This window comes from Labeo rohita, chromosome 15 (assembly GCF_022985175.1).
Source record: "Labeo rohita strain BAU-BD-2019 chromosome 15, IGBB_LRoh.1.0, whole genome shotgun sequence".
Taxonomy (NCBI): Eukaryota; Metazoa; Chordata; class Actinopteri; order Cypriniformes; family Cyprinidae; genus Labeo; species Labeo rohita.
This window is the reverse complement of record NC_066883.1, coordinates 29,199,754-29,219,645: the sequence shown is the minus strand read 5'-3', so window position 1 is coordinate 29,219,645 and position 19,892 is coordinate 29,199,754. Positions and strand designations below refer to the sequence as shown.

The 19,892-nt window shown below is 34.2% G+C and overlaps 1 protein-coding gene across 5 annotated transcripts in view; it reads left to right on the top strand.

Annotated features, from left to right (window-relative positions):
- The window catches only part of stard13b (StAR-related lipid transfer (START) domain containing 13b), a 114,241-nt gene that overhangs the window by 66,334 nt on the left and 28,015 nt on the right, over positions 1 to 19,892 (top strand). The window contains exon 1 of one of the 5 annotated variants that reach the window (XM_051129645.1): positions 3,783 to 4,455. The exons of the other annotated variants lie outside the window; for them this stretch is intronic. Coding sequence (XP_050985602.1) covers positions 4,293 to 4,455 — 163 coding nt within the window. The 5' untranslated portion in view covers positions 3,783 to 4,292. Of the gene's footprint in view, positions 1 to 3,782; positions 4,456 to 19,892 lie in introns of those variants that run through there. 5 annotated transcript variants of the gene reach the window in all.

Below are 19,892 nucleotides of genomic sequence, written 5' to 3'. Positions count from 1 at the left end.
GAATTGCGTGATATAAACTCACAATTGTGAAATAAAACCTTACATTTCTGACTTTTTTCTTGGAGTTGCATGGTATAAACTCACAACTGTGATATAAAAACTCACAATTTAGATTTTTTTTCTCAGAATTGCTTGATATGATCTCAATTGCGATTCTGCATTTTTTCACAGTTCTGACTTTTTCAGAATTGTGCATTATAAACTTGCAGTTGCGACTTATAAAGTCAGACTTGCATGATATAAACTCACAATTGTGAGATAAAAACTTGCAATTCAAACTTTTTTCTCACAATTCTGCCTTTTTTACTCACAATTCTGACTTTTTTTCTCACAATTCTGACTTTTTTCTTAGAATTGCGTGATATAAACTCACAATTGTGAGATAAAAACTTGCAATTCTGACTTTCTTCTAACAATTCTGACTTTTTTTCTCATAATTCTGACTTTTTTCTTAGAATTGCGTGATATAAACTTATAAAAACTTGCAATTCTGACTTTCTTCTAACAATTCTGACTTTTTCTTACACTTTCTGACTTTTTTTCACACTTCTGACTTTTTTTCTCACAATTATGACTTTTTTCTTAGGATTGCGTGATATAAACTCGATATAAATACTCGCAATTTAGACTTTTTTCCTCAGAATTCCATGATATGAACTCACAATTGCGAGATAAAAACTTGCAATTCAGACTTTTATCTCACAATTCTGACGTTTTTCTTAGAATTGCGAGTTTATATCTCACAATTCTGGCTTTTTTTTCTCACAATTCTAATTTTTTTTTCTCACAGTTCTGACTTTTTTCTTAGAATTGCGTGATATAAGCTCACAACTGTGAGATAAAAACTTGCAATTCTGACTTTTTTCTTACAGTTCTTTTTTTCTTAGAATTGCAAGTTTATATCTCATAATTCTGACTTTTCTCTTAGAATTGCACATTATAAACTCACAGTTGAAAGTTGTATGAAGTTAGACTTGCGTGATATAAACTCACAATTGTGAGATAAAACCTTGCAATTCTGACTTTTTTCTCACGATTCTGACTTTTTTCTCAGACTTGCATAATATAAACTCACAATTGCAATATAAATACTCGCAATTGAGACTATTTTCCTCAGAATTACGTGATATGAACTCACAATTGCGAGACAAAAACTTTTTTCTCACAATTCTGACTTTTTTCTAGGAATTGCACAGTAAAGCTTATAAAAACTCGAAATTCTGACTTTTTTTTTTTTTCAGAATTGTGAGAAATAAACCCGCAATCACAATTTAAAAAGGGGGGAAGAGTTATATATTCACGATTGCAAGATATAAAATTGCAATTCTGAGAAAAAAAGTCACAATTGTGAATTTATATCTCACAATTCTGACTTTATAACTCGCAGTTGTGAGTTTGTTCTGAGAAAAAAAGTCAGAATTGTGAGTTTGTATCAAACAGTTCTGAGAACAAATGTCAAGGATTCCGAGATGTAAACTTGCAATTGCGAGAAAAAAGTGTGTATGAAACTACTGTGAAAAACATATAGCTGTAATAAACTTTTGATGCTTGAAAACCCCTTTACAACATATATATGCACATATAGTATTTAAAATCCCATTCAGCTTAACATTAATCAACTCTTTAAGCAGTCTGTGTGGAAAACGAATCAGCCTCTGTCAGTCACTTAAATTACACCTGCGGTCAACAGAGCGCTTTTGTGCATTATGGGAATGCAAGAGCACGAACTGTACCTTGTTTATAAGCTAAAGCTTTGCGTCAACATATGAGATCATTTTTAATGTAGCGACACAAACTGCACAGAATGTCTTAAAAACTGTTACAGAGTAGAAAACATGAAAACTTTCCTGTGGCGAGGGGCGCTGGAGTGAGGGATGGGGTAGTTTATGTATAAATAGCAGCAGAATTGCAGTCGCTGGGTGAATTGCGGTCTTTGTGTGGTTTCTAGTATGGTTAGTGTGTGCCAGCCAGGGAGGGGGCACAGAATGTGTTTGACTTGGTGTCGTGCCCATTCGTACCCTGTTCATGTGTTTATGCGTTTGCTCACACTTAGACAAGGAGCGAGAGGTTTCTAACACATGCTAACAGGAAATGTGTGCTGTTCACCAGTGCCTTAAGAGTGATGGAGTTTAGTCAACAGAGGGTGGAACTGTTTGCAAAGATGTGGAGTCTATTTTCAGTCTGAAGACTCAAGTTGTTCCATACAGCAATGGAACAGATGCACTTGCAAACCTTCCATTCATTTTTTTTTTTGGTATAGGAATTTTTCTTTTTTTTTTTTTTTTCATTCAAATTTTAATTTTATATACTTTAGTTTAACCAAACTGTGAGTACCTTACATGTATTTTTGTAATAAATTAGATTTACCAAAGGTATTTTAGTTACTCAAGTACATTAGATTCATGTACACATACAACTTTTAACAGGTGGCAAGGGTGCGATTTAGAATGTCATCTTTCTTGGTACATACAAAGCAACTACATAGAAAGGACATTTGTGTTGTGCTAAGTTTCTATTGCTTATGTAGATTTTATTTGTGTTTCATTAAAGTATCAGTTAAAGCAGACAGCATTGGAGATTGGCCACATACAACTATTTGAGATTGACACATACAACTGTTTTTATTTTTTTAATTACTGTTATGAATGACTTAATTTTTTAATATTTTAATACTACTTTAGTATTAAAAATAAAATAATAAATAATTGTTATGTAATACGTCAAATTATTATTATTATTTAAATTATTTTTTATATTTAAGCTTATTTTTACTTTGTATTTTTAGTAATGCAAGTTGAGCTAAGAGATAATTAAAAAATGAACATATTAATTTTTTTATTTTATTCATGTTTCTAGAAATCTGTCTTGGAAATCGCTTGGAAATTTCCATTTTAGCATGAATGGCCATTTTGCACATTAAATGATTTTAATTTATGTTTAATCTTTTTATTATTATTTTATATTTTTACATTTATTAATGCATATATTACATATATTAATGAAACATTTTTTATTTAATTTTATTTTAATTTTATTTTTTTTATGTTTTATTTTATGTATTTTATTATGTTTCTACAAATCTGTCTTGGAAATCACTTGGAAATAGCCATTTTAGCAGGAATGGCCATTTCACACTTTAAATTATTATTATTTAAATTGCTTTTTATATTTAATCTTGATTAAATATAAAATTTATATTTAATCTTTAATTTTCGTATTTTGTCTTTATATATTTTTTTATGCAAGTGGAGCTATAAGATAATTAGGAACATATATTAATAATGATTTTAAAAATTTTATTTTATTTTTATTTTTATTCTTTTATTTTATTTTGTGTTATTTTATCATGTATTTTCACTTGGAAATTGCCATTTTAGAATGAATGGCCATTTCACACATTAAATTATTATTATTTGAATGTGTTTGTTTATGTTTAATCTTAATCTTAAATTTTTATTTTATTTTGTTAGAAATCTGTCTTGGAATCACTTGGAAATTAAGGCCAAGTGATAAATTCACATTATTCCAGCATAAATAAAGGTTCTTGTCTTTCACCTACAGTTGAGACGTTTCCTGTACAACCTATTTTAATGTGTGAAATGGCCATTTTAGCCTGAATGGCTGTTTCACAAGGTGAAACCCTACTGTGCTCAGAGCAAACAGGGGGTTGGGGATTAAGTTTGCCAGCAAGACACCTTTTGGCATTCTTTTCCCTCATATAAACAGTTGCATCTGGGTCTGTTTTCAATTTGTATTGTCTTATTCAAATGTTTTTAGTCTAAAACCATTTGTATAAAGTCTGGAAGACCAAACATTTCTCTTTTCCTGTCACTCTTCATTTCTCTTTTCCCAACTAACAAACTCCTCCTTAGCAAACTTGGCACCTGAGTGGGCCTTCACAGCAGCAGTCTTGTTCTTTTCAGTCTGGGTGTTTCTCTTAGCCACGCTGTTTTTCTTTTTCCCCTCCCACGGCCCCCTGCTCTCCAGCTTTCTCCACTCGCTCAGTTCACAGGCATTCCTCTGGTATTTATATTTCCCTCCTGAACCGAGCTGCGCTCGCACAGACCTTGAATTCAGCTCGGCCACAAGACCTGCCCCCTTCATCCTGGCTTCTCATTGGCTCACCTCTAGTCATGTGACTCAAAAAGGGGCGGGGCTGACAGCTGGCACTCCTCTGGAACTCTACAGACTCACATCTCGCACATGTTGGCTTGTTGCTGGACAGATTACGTGACTGTCTCAGGTATTTGTTTTTGGGGAGGGGGGTGCCGGACGTTTCCCATTGTGTGATTATGTACAGAGAGCTGCCGCGCACCGAGAGCAGCGAATACCTGGGAAACATGAGCCCAGAGTCGCAGGATATCTACCTGAGGATGGACCCCCTCAGACGGCGCTCCGGGTACAGGCTGGGCAGGATCATTGCCCGACAGCAGCTGCTTAACAGGATAGCGGCAGGTATGAGCCGGTGGAACAACATGGCTTTAGTTACATAAGATTTTTATGAGTCAGTGTTTGTGTTTTGTTTCTATACTGTATGTTAGTGTTTGATAACTTTAATCAGTTTTGGAAGCATGAAGTAATTTCCAGTCTTTGTTGTGATATTATACACCTTAGTTTCTTTAGTTAATGTCCAAATTTGTCCCATACTGTGGATTGGATAGTGTCAGGTCTCATATTTTACACCTAAGGAATTTCTGTGACTGATTCATCCCTAGTTAGTCAGAAACTAATGAATCTAGTTGCACATAACAGCTTGACCTTTGAACTTTGACTCATAATTGAGTGGTTTAAATATTTCTTCATAGCCCTTTATTTATGTTGTGTTATATTGAGGCAGAGAAGAACATGTACTTAGTGAGGAATCTCTATTTGTTGCCATCACACCTCCAGCTGTTGTTTTCAGTGAAAGACAATGGTGGATGGTTCAGGTTAAATGGCATTTGACATTTTAGCTCCTCCCGTTTGCTTTGTGTTGCTCAATGAGAGTTTACCTGAGGGGGTCTTCACACATTACAAAGGAATTAAGACCCTCACAGACCATTCAGTCTCTTGAAGGGCTGCCCTCACTTACCATATTCATTAAGATAACACCTTTTTACCTGCAATTTGACAGTTCATCTATGAGAAAAACTGTATAAGGCTTTATGTTGTGAGTTCAAATTTCATCAGCTGAGGTGTCTCTCATAAAGTGTCCCACTTTATATTATTAGGTGACCTTAACTACTATGTACTTACATAAAAAACAAGTACTTGTGTGTGTGTATTGTATTGCAAAACACATTTGCTGCTATTGAGGTGGGGTAGGGTAGGATTAGAACCGGTTTGGTGGTATGGGTAGGTTTAAGGGTGGGTTAAGGTGTAAGGTATGGGTCAACAGTGTAATTATAAATGAAATTACAGAAATTGTGTAATTACATAATTACATGGAGGTATTTTTTAAAATATAAATGCAATGTAAAACATGTATGTACACAATAAGTGCATTGTATCAAATGGATCATTTAAATTTAAGTACATAGTAGTTTAAGGCCACCTAATATAAGTCTAAAATTGACACAAATGGGAAAATTATTAGCATCCAGTAAGAGTTAACAGCTCAGATAATTTGGTTTTGGAATAATTTGATGAGAAATATTTGAGTTCATATTAACATACCAGATGTTGGATGGTAGTCCTCGATATCTTGGCCAATCTGAGCACAGTTTGAAATTCTTTTTGAGATATCCTTTAAAACTCTAGAAGAGATGTGAAATTATCAAAGAAACAAATATGAAAAATTCTGTGTTCTCTCCTTTTAATATTGTTGCTATCTTGAAGAAACAATTGAGATGTTAAAGAGATCTCTTTTTGTAAATTAAGAGAGATTTATTCTATAGCTCATTTGTTTTGTCTTGATTTTAATAAGAAATGTTGAGTTCATATGGAAAATCAAGTCTTGATTGCAGACTTTGGTATTTTGACTAATCTGAACACGTTTCGAGACTTTTTGAGATTGCTCTTGAAACTCTAGAGGAGAAGTGAGATTGTATGTTTTTTTTTTGTTTTTTTTTTGTTTTTGTAGGAAACAAGTTTGTAGAGCAGAATATTTCTGGAAAATTTACATCACTCTCCATTTAAACGCATTGATTTCTGGGAAGAACAGTTGAGATGTTAGAGATCTCATTTGTGTATTTAGAGTTATTGATTCCATAGCTCAGATCATTTGATTTTGAAAGCATTTCATAAGACTTAATTGAGTTAATATTGAGATATGAGACTTTTGGTGGCAGACTTTAATGTCTAATCTGAGCACAATTTCTAAAACTCTTGAGAAGATGTGAGATTTTTTGTAGGAAACGTAGGGCCCTATGAAATCCATTTTATTTTATTCCAGATTCCTTTTTTCTATTTTAATTTGTTTTGTTTTGTATTGTTTTTTTGTTTTGTTTTGTTTTGTTTTGTTTTAACATGTATGGACTCTTTTAATGGTTAAATCAAAATTCAGTAATTGAAAAGCTTGTCTAATTAATTTAAACTTATGCAATTGGACAAGATTTATTAAAATTTTAACTTTTATTATTATTTCCCCCTGAAAATGTAATTTTATATTTACCACATCAGTTATTTTGTAACAGTCAAAAATCATTTGATTAACTAATTGAATAAAAAAAAACATTTGTTTTAATATTATTATTAGTGCTGGGCAACGATTAATTGCATCCAAAATAAACGTTTTTGTGTACATAATATATGTGTGTGTACAGTGTATATTTATCATGTGTATATATAATATGTGTGTTTATATTTCAGAAAAATATATTATGTTTATATATTGAATGTATTTATATATAATATAAATTATATTATTTATATTGTATTATATATTATAATTATAATAATAATTATATGTAAATATTTTCAAAATATATACTGTATTTATGTGGCTTTATATATCCATAATAAATGTACACAGTAAACACAAACACATATTAAGTACACAAAAACTGTTATTTTGGATGCGAGTAATCACGATTAATTGTTGCGCAGCACTAATTATTATTAATTTAATTTAATTTTTTTTTTAGAAACGGTCAAGTGACTCTCAGAGCAGTTCTGGAGATGTTGTTCAGGATTTATGTCCTTTTCCGACTATCTGACTATTTAGTGACAGCACTGGTGCTGAAAACACAGCGAGCATCACCTGTGCTTCAGTATGTGTGCTACACGCAGAACATGGGGGTTTTATTTCATTCGTGATTTGTCTTTCTCGTTTTATGTGGACATACATTAACTGACCTTGAAGTTATTTCCTGAAACGTTTCCTCAAGAGCTCATGTGTTCAGACTGTTCTGATTGTTCATTCTCAGAAATGCAGGTATATGTCTCATGTACACATCTTTGATGGGCTGTGATAAGGTGTACGGCAAGGCGTGTTGAGTCTTGTCCTCTTGAATTTTTACGGTGTCTGGTTTGTCATCAGTATCTAGTTCAGGAGGAACACAAGACAGATGACTGGAGTTATTTAATACCTTCTCGATTTGCGACACTGTGGTGGCTTCAAATCATGACGAACCTGCTGCGTCTGCTTTTGCGAGAGCTGCATGCTTGTGGATAAGTTTTAAGACAAATCCATTCCAAACAGGAAGTCCATTCACTTTTATGGACACTTAACCTATACATTATAGCATGTTCTTGTTTACGTCAGTCACGTACAGCCAATAAAACCTATACAGTGTTTGCTTACACAATAAAGGCTTTTCCAAGATAGTAAGGCGTATTTTAAAGGATGCTTTCGATAGTGCGAGTTCAACATAAACACTAATGGGGGTTGAAGGCTCGTTCATTGAAGAAATTACTTGGGATGTAAGTTTTGTTGTAGCAACCGTAGAAAGAAACTTGAGCTTTAGTATCTTCCACTCAGATAAAGCAATCCAACACTGTTGACACCATTAGCAGCCTTTTACGTAGTTTCTTATCTTTGAGACTCTATTAGAGTCAGTCACAGTCTCCATAAAGAGTTGTTTTTCTTTGGGTGTTTGAGGTAGCTCTGAAACGAATCTGTAGATACTTTAGTGATGTTTATAGTAATGGAGCTGCTTTGATTCCTGTGGTGCTCTGGTGCTTTGGGTTCTTTCCTCTTAATAGATGCCCATCTGGATACCAGACACCCTGCACATCTGCTGTGGCTGCACACAATATTCAAAAATTCCCATCCTTGCACATAAACATCCATTCATACACACAAGCAAACACTGGTACGCACATTTGCCGAAGCATAAAGTCAATGAGCTATTCATATCACTTGAAGAATGTATAATGATAGTTTCCAATAGTTTTACCCAGGTTGAGCTAGCAGATATTTCCAGAATAGTTTTATATTTATGTAACTCGATTGACGGCAGTAAAATTTGGGAAAGCTAATGAGAATGCCAAGGGCTGTTAACAGTTATAAAAATCCATCTGATTACACTGAGAGAGACTAAGAACTTAAACTGAGTCAAGTTGGCAGTATTAGAATAGACCACCTGGTGATCGTGCTAAATTTAAACACGGGTATGAGGCTGGTACTAAGCAGCAATGTGTCTTTTAAGATATCTCAAACTCAATCGAGGTGTAGTGTAACCAAGCCTTATTAGTTGTCATTCTTTATTTATAATATCCAGTGCAGGGGTCAGGACTCAGGACAAAGGGCAATGTCGTACCCAACCTCTCCCACGCAGCTCTTAACAACTCACTAATGCCAGACTCCCTGTAAAGATCATTAGCTCACTGTTGTATTTCTGTCACCTCCCATCCTCTCTGAGAGTAATGGTTTGACAACAGGGCTCAGCCGTTAGATATTTGTTTCAGGGGTTGCAGGGCTCTAGAGCTGGTGACGCTTTTTAATGTCCTGGGGTCGGCTAGGGCGCCGGCGGGAGCACTCACATATTTTCACATATATATTTATACTCGCATGTGGTGTTTACGGTCAATAGCACAATTTTTGTTTTATCCTGAACACATCCCCTGATTGGCAACACTCTATCAATCAATCAATCAATCAATCAATCTATCTATCTATCTATCTATGTATCTGTCTATCTATTGTTCTATCGCACTATATTTTGTTCTATCTATTCGTTCGTACTTTTGTTTGTCATTCTATCTATCTATCTATCTATCTATCTATCTATCTATCTATCTGTCATATCTGTCTGTCTGTCTATCTAGTATTCTATCGTTCTATCTATTGTTCATTCGTTCGTTCAGTCATTTTATCTATCCATCATGCTTTCATTTGTTCACTTGTCATTCTTTATATATCTCCATTGTTCTATCTATCATCTATCTATCTATCTATCTATCTATTGTTCTATTGTACTCTTTCATTCTATTCGTTCGTTCATACATTTGTTTATTTCTATCTATCTATCTATCTATCTATCTATCTATCTATCTATCTATCTATCTATCTATCTATCTATCTATCTATCGTTCTATATTTCGTTCTATCTATTCTGTTGGTCGTACGTTTGTTTATTTGTCATTCTGTCTATCTGTCTATCTATCGTTCTATTGTACTCTTTCATTCTATTCGTTCGTTCATACATTTATTTCTATCTATCTATCTATCTATCTATCTATCTATCTATTTGTCTATCTATCTATCTATCGTTCTATCGTTCTATCTTTCTATCTTTCATTCTATCTATTGTTTAGTTCGTAGGTTTGTTTATTTCCGTCATTCTATCTATCTATCTATCTATCCATCTATCTATCTATCTATCTATCGTTCTATCGTTCATTCTGTCAATTTGTTCGTCCGTACATTTGTTTATTTCGGTCATTATATCTATATCTATCTATCTATCGTTCTATCGTTCTATTGTTCTATTGTACTATCTTTCTATGTTCGTTCGTTCATACGTTTGTTTATTTCTGTCATTCTGTCTGTCTATCTATCTATCTTCCGTTCTATCTATTCGTTCGTTCATATGTTTTATTTCTGTCATTTTATCTATCATCTATCTATCTATTGTTCTGTCGTTCGTATCCTTCATTCTGTCATTCTCTCTTCATTGTTCTGTCATTCTATCCATCATCTATCTGTCTGTCTATCGTTCTAGTATTCTATCGTTCTGTCTATCTTCTGTTCATTCATTAATTCTGCCATCTATCTATCCATCATTCTATCATTTGTTTGTTAGTTTGTTCTGTCTGCTCGTCATTCTGTCGTTGTATGTCTCCATTGTTCTATCGTACTATCTTTCGTTCTACCTATTGATTTGTTTGTTTGTTTGTTTATTTCTGTCATTCTTTCTATCTATCTCTATCTATCTATCTATCTATCTATCTATCTATCTATCTATCTATCTATCTATCTATCTATCTGTCGTTCTATCGTTCTATCTATCCTTCATTCTGATCTATCTGTCTATCTATTATATAAACACCATGTGATGTCTGATTTAGACATCCAACAGTATGGGAACCTAAATGTGATTTTTCATTCTATTGAAGTTGTATTGTGTTGATCTATGGGAAACTGTCTTTACATTGTAAGCTGTGATAGTGAGCAGGTCATTGGGATGAGGACTTTGAGGACTTTGCTTTCACCTAGAGCTACGTGATGGGAAGGTTTTGAGAAGCACGACGGTGAACTTCCATGTTCCCGTTTTGTGTTTTTGGAGGTTTAAGTGGAAGAGAGGCCCGAGCCACTCAAGCCAAAAGCAGGAAAAGCACTTTACGTTTTCTCTCGCTACTTCACTGGATAGATATCCCATTCAGTGAAAACATAGTGCCACTCAGAATGGGCAGACGCTGGCATGCTTAAGTGGCAGATATGGGTTTCCTTGAAATGGTCTTCTCTAAAGAGCTCTTGAGCAATTGCAACTTTGCCCCATCAGGCTCCAAACCCTCTCTGATGAAGTATTCTTTGAAGGGAGGTGAAGTCTAGTTTATTTCAGCGGTGACAGCGGCCCAACCGTTGCACAAGAGAATTTGATATGAACATTTGATCCAGTTTGTAATTCTTGTGAGAACAAAACCAGAAGGTGCGTTAGGCTCTGTAGAAACCACAAGAAAATTGGTCTTGATTTTCAGTCTGAGTGCTCATTAGTCAAAAGGACAAATGATTACCAGAGAACTTAATAAAAAGCTCGTAAAGTAAATAGGCTCACCAGGATTTATTCTTAGATGTGGATCTGGTCCAACATAGATGGAATTTGGTGGGTTTTCCCTCACAATTTAGCCTTCCCGAGAGTTCCTCAGATTTGAAGACGTTCATGGGTGGTAGACGAGGCATGGTGAAAATGTGTGTACTGAGGAGGGATAAATGTTTCCAGTAGCAAGCCATCAGCGGCTGTGATGGTAAACTCATTTATCCCAAAGGGAATTAGGCCATTACATGCTTAAAGGTCCGAAAGCTCTCGGATTTCATCAAAAATATATTTGTGTTTCAAGCACGAATGATGATCATACGGGTTTGGAACAATATATTTTTATGTAAACCACATAAGCTCCATGAAACATTGTTGCATTTTTAGGTGCTTCGCGTTGCTGTTGTTTAACCCGGTTGTGAATATGTACCTGCACAGCTGTTGAGGGTTATCGTGTCACACAAGAGTAAATCATTGACAGTCTTCACTAATGTGTGCCAGAGTTTAAATGCTGCGACCATGGATGACGTGACATATTAACAGACCTGTGGATCGTGACTTTCTCTGCGTTTCTAAATATAACCCAGGCGCTGACAAAGCCGGAGAGAAATTAATAAATCTCCAGTGACTAAGAATTATTTCAGTGCCTGTTCAAGGATAGAATGAAAAATGTATTTAATGTAATAAAGTAATTGAGTTATTTTCCCTTTTAGTGAATAGTGCTTTGTTGGCTTTTTCAAATATACAGCTGGTATGTTTTAAATATATGATGGTAATCAAGTTTGATTGCAAGAAGTCATGGAATGACTTCTGGCTTTATACTTATTGGTAGAAAAAATGGTCTTTTAAACACTTTAAGACGTTTTCCATTTGCATAGGTTGCCTTGGTGTAGGCAGCGTGTTTTTAGCTGAAGAGAGACCCCTGTTGGTGCAAATATGAATTTGCTGTCATGTGCAGCACAGACCTCACTGCTTCATTTTATAACCAGTATTCAATACAGAACTAGAAACCTTATGTTTATAGTTTGGTTTTGAAGGTTTGTGTGGACCTTGCTTTGAAATACGTGGAAGTGTCATATAAACACCATTTTACATGAAAATAGTATTCATTACCTTCTGATACCATTGTTGTACTTTGGTACCACCGCATTATTTTTTTATTATAAGAAGTGTTATTTTTAGATACATAGACACTGAGTGAAATTACAGAGTTTGCTGGACTGCAATAAGTAAGTAATTTCCTTTTTACCTTCTACAGAGCAAGAACACGTGTTCTGATAATTGCAACATCCTACTGCTATGAGAGCTTGGCACGGAAAACCAAATTGCAGAGTGTAGTGAGTGTGTTTATATCACAGAGAAGTGTGAATTACAGGATACGCTTTGTGCTCATGACATGGAAAATAGTTGTGAAATACTATTGATTTTAGGTTCAAAGATCTGATATGTCATCATAACAGTGTCCGGGCTGTTTTTTCACAGGCTATCATTGTGTTTTTTGTAGGTCAATGTTGCTCAAAACATTCACACTTATCCCGAGTTAGGGGAAAAACTAAGTATCGAAGTGACTAAGAAACAGATAAGTAATTGCTCACATATTTTTCCTTTTGGTTTTAATGGTAAAGAACTACTTTTTCCTGAAAACCATGACCAAAACTGAAAGTTCGGCTATCCTTTACTCATACAGCTTTCAAGGGTCAAAAGGGCAAAAATCATCATAAAATGTGACCCTGAACCACAAAACCAGTCATAAGTAGCATGGGTATATTTGTAGCAATAGCCAACAAAACATTGTATGGGTTGAAATAATCGATTTTTCTTTTATGCCAAATATCTATCAATTAGGTAAAGATCATGTTCCATGAAGATGTTTTGTAAATATATCAAAACTTAATTTTTTATTAGTAATATGCATTGCTAAGAACTTCATTTGGACAATGTGAAAGTGATTTTATCAATATTTTTGCACCCTCAGATTTTAGATTTTCAAATAGCTGTATCTTGGCCAAATATTGTCCTATCCTAACAAAAACCATGACTGGTTTTGTGGTCCAGAGTCACAAATATGTCATATGATTGCTTCGGTTGAGAGAAGTACTAAACTTTATGCAGATGTTCACTGTATATATTGACATCTGCCCTAATTCTGTCTCTTGTTCTTGAGAATTTATGAGAGGAGCAGTAATAAACCTGAACCCAAATAAGATGATTCATGGAAAAAAATTCGACTTTAGAATGATTTTAAGACCAGTAAAAATGTCTTGTTTTATGGCAAAAAAGTGAAGCAGGTTCAGAAGGAAAGTAAATGTTGACCTGATTACAATTTCAGATGAACCGTTACTCATTTTCCGTTTGGTTATCTGGTAGAAACATATTTTTCTCCTCATTTATCAATACAAATTTTTGGAAGCGTGACTAAATATTTTTTTATTTATAGTATTTTTAGAGCTGCAAAATGATTAGTTGCGATTAATTGATTAAAAAAAAAAGTTTATGTTTACATACTATATGTGTGTGTACTGTGTAGATTTATTATGTATATATAAATACACACATATTTATATATTTAAAAAAGTATTTGTATTGTATTTGTATGTAATCACTTGTATATAATTTATATTATATATAAATCTAAATATTTTACATATTTTTCCTTAATATACACGTGTATGTGTGTGTATATATATATATATACAGTATATACATAATAAATACACACAGTACACAGACATATAGTGTGTTAACATGAACTTTTACTTCAAATCGATAAATCGCGACTAATCATTTGGCAGCTCTAAATTTTTTATTCATATATTTGTTTTCTTGTTTATCTATGTTTATTTGTTTTTCATTCATCAATTTATTGATTTATTCATTCATTTCTTCATAATTAATCTGAGAACTCTTGAGACCGAATCATTGAATCATTTTAGCTTTGATTCTTGAACAAAATCATTCACCTAGAATGATTTGTTCACTGATTCGCTTCTTGGGTTCACGGTCTCAGTGAACCATTTTCAAATTTTATTTTGTTTAAATGTTGACCTGATTTTCATTTTTAGATGAGCTGTTACTCATTTTTCGCCCTGATCATCTGGTTGAAATATATTTTCTCCCCCTTTATCTGTACTCATTCAATCTTGTGAAGGTGCAAGAGTGACAATTTATTTATCTTAACATGGTTTTGAAAGAACTAACGTTCTCCAAACAAGTCTTCCAGTAAGCAGCCAGATTTGATGAACAAATTCTTCTGAAATCCACATTGGTGTTGCTCGTTCACCGAAAATATACACAAAATAAAACAGCGGCACTTCTGAGATGGCTGTCAAAACACTTTAGCATGTGGGAAAATGGCTGTAGTCCAGCGTCTGGAAGTGTTTATCTGGCACACGGAGAATGTCTGCTAGATGTATTTTTCAGGAAGCTCATCTGATTGATTTTTTTGCCTTGTTTAGGGGATCTGGTGTCTGGAGGGAAGGTCCTGAGGTATTCTTGTGGTTCAGGTTGAGCTGCCTTTCCTTGTATAGCTGCTCACTTGAGAGGTTTTAATAGAAGACATGTGTGGCGGCAAGACATATTGACCTCTGAGGTCACAAAGCACCCTGCTCTATGGCTCCGGATTATAGTTTCTTAACACTTTTGGCCGCAGTTTAGAAAAATGTTCTCCATTGCCTCTCTTTAGCGTTTCAATATATTTAGACTGTCAGGAAACATTAACATTGGATGAAATAGACAGGCTGCAAAAATCCAAGCTGCACTTTTTCTGTCACCTCACTTCGGGTAAAACCGTGAAAACAACCGCAACCTGTTTACGAAGTGTCACGTTTAACATTCCCCAGATGTTTGGGAACATTGAGTGCATTGGATATTACTCTCCAGACCCCCAATCCTTATTTAGCCCTCTTTTTTTGGGCTTTTGAGAGCTTAGAGTCACCACTCCGTGGTTAGGAAAATTGATAAAGTATGGACATCTCGGTTTTACTTGAAACTGGAGGAGTGTCGGGTTTTGCCGTAAAGCCTTGGCGTCCTTCACTGCATTAGCTTTTTGACTTGGTTCACATCAGCCGCAATGCTACAAATGCACTATCAATTTCCAGCAATAGGGCTAGGGAATTTAAGACCCGCGATGCCAAGACGTCATGGGCTTATTTGGTATACGGCTACACTATAATCCTCCCATATATTTCCTTTCCTTTTGTGGAGGCCCATTCTGTTGTGTATCATATTTTACACCAGTCATGTCCGCTGTGACAAACAACCCAAAGTGATTTTCCGTGGTCAAAGCGATCCAAATATTTACTAGATGAGGCTCTTACACCACGTGCAGGACTCCTGAAATGAACATGTCGTTTAAAGCTGTTATTCTTTGTTAGGATTCAAACAATGCCGGCTGTATTTAGATTCACATTGATGTCAGTAGTCGGTATCATGATTTATAATGGACACAATGGAAAAATGTTAATAAACATTAATAGTTCTTCGATAGCCTTAATCTATTTTTTGTTCAGTTGTACTCTAAATGGGACTTTGTCATCATTTACTCAATTTGTTATCATAGACAGGCTTAGTCTTCCTCTGGCCATGGGTCTGATATTAAAAGGAACTTGGGACAAATGCCCCCAAATTGGACAGATTTGCCCCTGTACAATTAAACTAAACTGTGAATAAAGTGTAAATGAAATGAAATGAAAAGTGTCGATTACACCATTAAATTTGGATCTGCTAATGAGGCATCAAATTCTGCACTCTTGTGAATTCTCTCATCATAATCATATGATGCAAGATTAATTTGACAGTGCAGACAGCTTTATTGATTACAGTTGGGTTAAAAGTTTGCATCCCCCTTTCAGAATCTGTAAAATGTAAATTTTTAGCAAAATAAGATCATACAAAATGCATGTTGTTTATTTAGTACTGACCTGAATAAGATATTTCAGATAAAAGATGTTTACATATAGTCTACAAGAGAAAATAATAGCTGAATTTATAAAAATGACCCCTTTCAAAAGTTTACGTCCCCTTGATTCTTAATATTGTGTTGTTACTTGAATGATCCACAGTTGTTTTTTTGTTTAGTGATGATAATGAGTCCCTTGTTTGTCTTGAACAGAAATATTAATATTCGTGAACTGCCTGCTGTTCTTCAGAAAAATCCTTCAGGTCCCAAAAAATTCATTATTGTGTATTTGAACCCTTTCCAACAATGACTGTATGATTTTGAGATCCATCTTTTTACACTGAGGACAACTGAGGGACTCATATGCAACTATTACAGAAGGTTCAAATACTCATTGATACTTCAGAAGGAAAAACCATGCATTAAGAGCCAGGGGTTGAAAACTTTTGAACAGAATGAAGATATTTCTAATTTTTTTTTTAAATCTACTATCTTTTTAATCTACTAAATCTTGTCCTTCAGAGACTACAGAAGATAGTGTAATGTTTCCCAGAAAACAAAATAAGTTAAATTCACACAGATCTTCAAATTCTATAAGTTTTCACCCCCTGACTCTTAATGCGTGGATCTCAAAATCATACAGTCATTGTTGGAAAGGGTTAACATACACAAAAATGCTGGAAAGCGAAAATAATTTGTGGGACCTGAAGGATTTTCGGAAGAACAGTTCAGTTCAGGACAAAGAAGGGACTCATGAACAACTGTCATTAAATGAAAAACACAGCTGTGGATCATTCAGGTAACAACAAAGTTTTAAGAATCAAGGGGATGTAAACTTTTGAACAGGGTCATTTTTATAAATTCGACTATTATTTTCTCTTGTGGACTGTATGTAAACCTCTTTTATGTGAAATATGTTATTCAGGTCAGTACTGAATAAACAATAACATACATTTTGTATGATTTTGGTAAAATAATTAACATTTTGCAGATTCTGAATGTATGTTCTGGATGTAAACTTTTGACATCAACTGTGTTATGGGGGAGTTTTTTAAGGCTATGTTCACACTTGGCACAGGTGGGGGAAAGAGAGAGAGGGGAGTTGGGATCGGAAAGGGTCTGCGAGCCCGGGACTCTAAAAAGGGATGCCTGAATCCGATGCGCAACGACGTTTGACAGCTGTCAAAAAGGCGCTAGACGTAGGGCGTTTTTTTCAGAAAAGTTAAACTTTTTTCAGCTTGAAAAGATTGTTCTGAGCTGCAAAAATAGACGCCGTCAATGGCGTTTTAAAAAGCGCTCAGGACTTTTTCTAGTAAGATAAAAAATCGCAATTACCTTGTTTTTTATTTAGTGGGTACTATTATGTGCTTGCCTAAAATACCCGTATCAGTATTTTATTTTCCGAGTTGTGTTGCGGTAAAAGTAGCAACAGGTAGTACCAGTAGCTCATAGAGTGCAACCATTTCACGTTATCAAATAATGGCGCCCCCCCATAGTCCAAAAAATGTATAAAACAATGTGGATTTTTTATATAACGTAAAACTTTAATGGGTTTCTACTACATATTTCAGTAAGAGACATAATTTATGTTATATTAAGCCATACAAGTTTCAATATCCGGAGTTCACTTTAAAATAAAACTAGCAAGGGTGACCTCAAATAAGGCTTGGGCTGATTGAGATTTGTGGATGAAAGCGAACAGTCAGTGGGTGTCCTTGAACGGCTCAGCCGAGTGTGTTACCACAGCTGTGCCGGTCTTGTCTGAATTCATTTCAGGACAAAAACACAGAGCGACTTGTGACCCAATGAGCTTCATCAGCAGTCAACAAATGTTTTTCACTCTCAAAATCAATAAGCTTTCCCTGTGTGCCTTTTGAAGGTAGACCCGCACTCCTGATTTTTTCGATGAAAGAGGTCAGCCAAACAGATCCTTAGGAAATCAGTATCAGAACTGGCTGTTTTGGGCTCAGAAATGGCACAAGTACAGTAACTCTCTGCAAGTTCACAGTTGTTTATTTTAATAACCCAATTTAGTGCTAACACGCACCTACTATTTCTCGTCATAAAATGACACTGCCATAGAAGCCATGACGCAGTCGGGAAATGAGGGCTTTACCAGGGTGATGTGCTCCCAAAAAACCCATCTGACCTAATCCATGTTGTTTTTGCCAACCGTGAAGGCAGTGGTTCTTCCAAATGTTTTGTCAGAAAGAAGAATTTATTACGTCTTATCTGGAGGGCTGCTTTTGTGCGTACTTCCCAGTGATTGTAATTTCCTTTGGCTCAGGGCCAGCTGTGAACCTCCACCGCAAAACTCCTGTCACCGAGGAGTGGACGTGTGATATTGTGAGATTACGAAGTGGCACCTCTCTTTAATTTAACTCCTGACTATTGTACATAGGATGTCGCCCATTAGGGGTTCTATAAGCTCTGGTGCTCGTGTTAATTAAAGCTTAGGGTGAGAAATAATAGAGGAGAATTCCCACACCGTTGCCACTATGACCCAGGGCTTTTCCCTGTGAAGCTGCATTTTGCTGCGGCAGCACTTCAGACCTCCGAATTTTGATGATTGGGCTCTTATTAGTTGCTGGCGCTGTCCTTCAGTCTTCAAGCATTAAACTGTGCATAAACAAGCTAAGTTGAACTCAACTGATCACATTCTGACTCTCTCACATGTACTGTTTCTTTAACTGTGGGCTCTTGTGGGAATTAAACTCTCTTAGCACACTTTCCACACCATCACTGGCCATCAACAGGATATCAGTCATTACAGGAGATTTTTTTGTATGTTTCTCTGAAAAACTTTTCTTTTGCGTCTGAAGTGTTGCATAAAATAGCATTCTGTGACTAAAATGGTGAATTTTGTTTGTGTTGCTAATGCATGGGTAGCATTTTATATAGCTTAAATTAACAAAATTAAATATTTTTACAATATTATCAAAATGGATTTTTTAAAATTAAATTATTATTATTAGTTATTTTTATTTTTTATTATTATTAGTTATTTTTATTTTAATTTGATTTAATTGCAGATGATATGCAATAAAAATAGATATTTAACAGAATGCTTTGTTTTATATCTTATCCCAAGCATGTCTCAAGTAATCTCAAGTATCTCAAGTAATTTTGATCAATATACATATTATATTTTTACCTCTCATAATGTGCAAAATGTTTTACTCTTTATATGTTAATGAATAGCAATATTCAAACTAAAGATTAAAGTTTTTTTTTTTTTTATTTGTTTAATTTAATTAGATATGATGTGCAATAATATATATAATAGACAATAGATATTTGCTCTTTATATGTTAATAAATATTAGTATTAAAATTAGACATTAAAGATATCTTTGTTTAGGTTATAGGTTTTTAGTTCTATTTTTGATTCATTTTATTGGATAATAATAAATAATAAATAATGCAATTTATTATTGCAATTGCAATAATGCAATTTATTATTATTAAGACATTAAATGCAATAATAAATAAATAGAAAAATAAATTTACCTGAGATATTTAACTGAATGTTTTGTTTCATGTTTTATCTCAAGCATGTTCTTCACACTGACTCTGGGTTGTTGTTGTTGGGGTTTTTTTGTAATTAAGTACAGTAATTTTTGATAAATATACGTTAATGCATATTTTCCCTCAGAAATGTGTGTGTGTGTGTGTTTTATTGTTTTTTTGCTCATTATATGTTACTAAATATTAATATTCAAATAAACATGAAAATTGTTTTTTCTTGTTTATTTAGATTTCAGTTTAAATTAAAAAATTAAAAAATATTATTCACATTTTTATGGTAAATATTTTTAATATACTTTTTAATTTAATTAATTTTATTTTAATTGGAATAATTTAATTTGATATTATGTG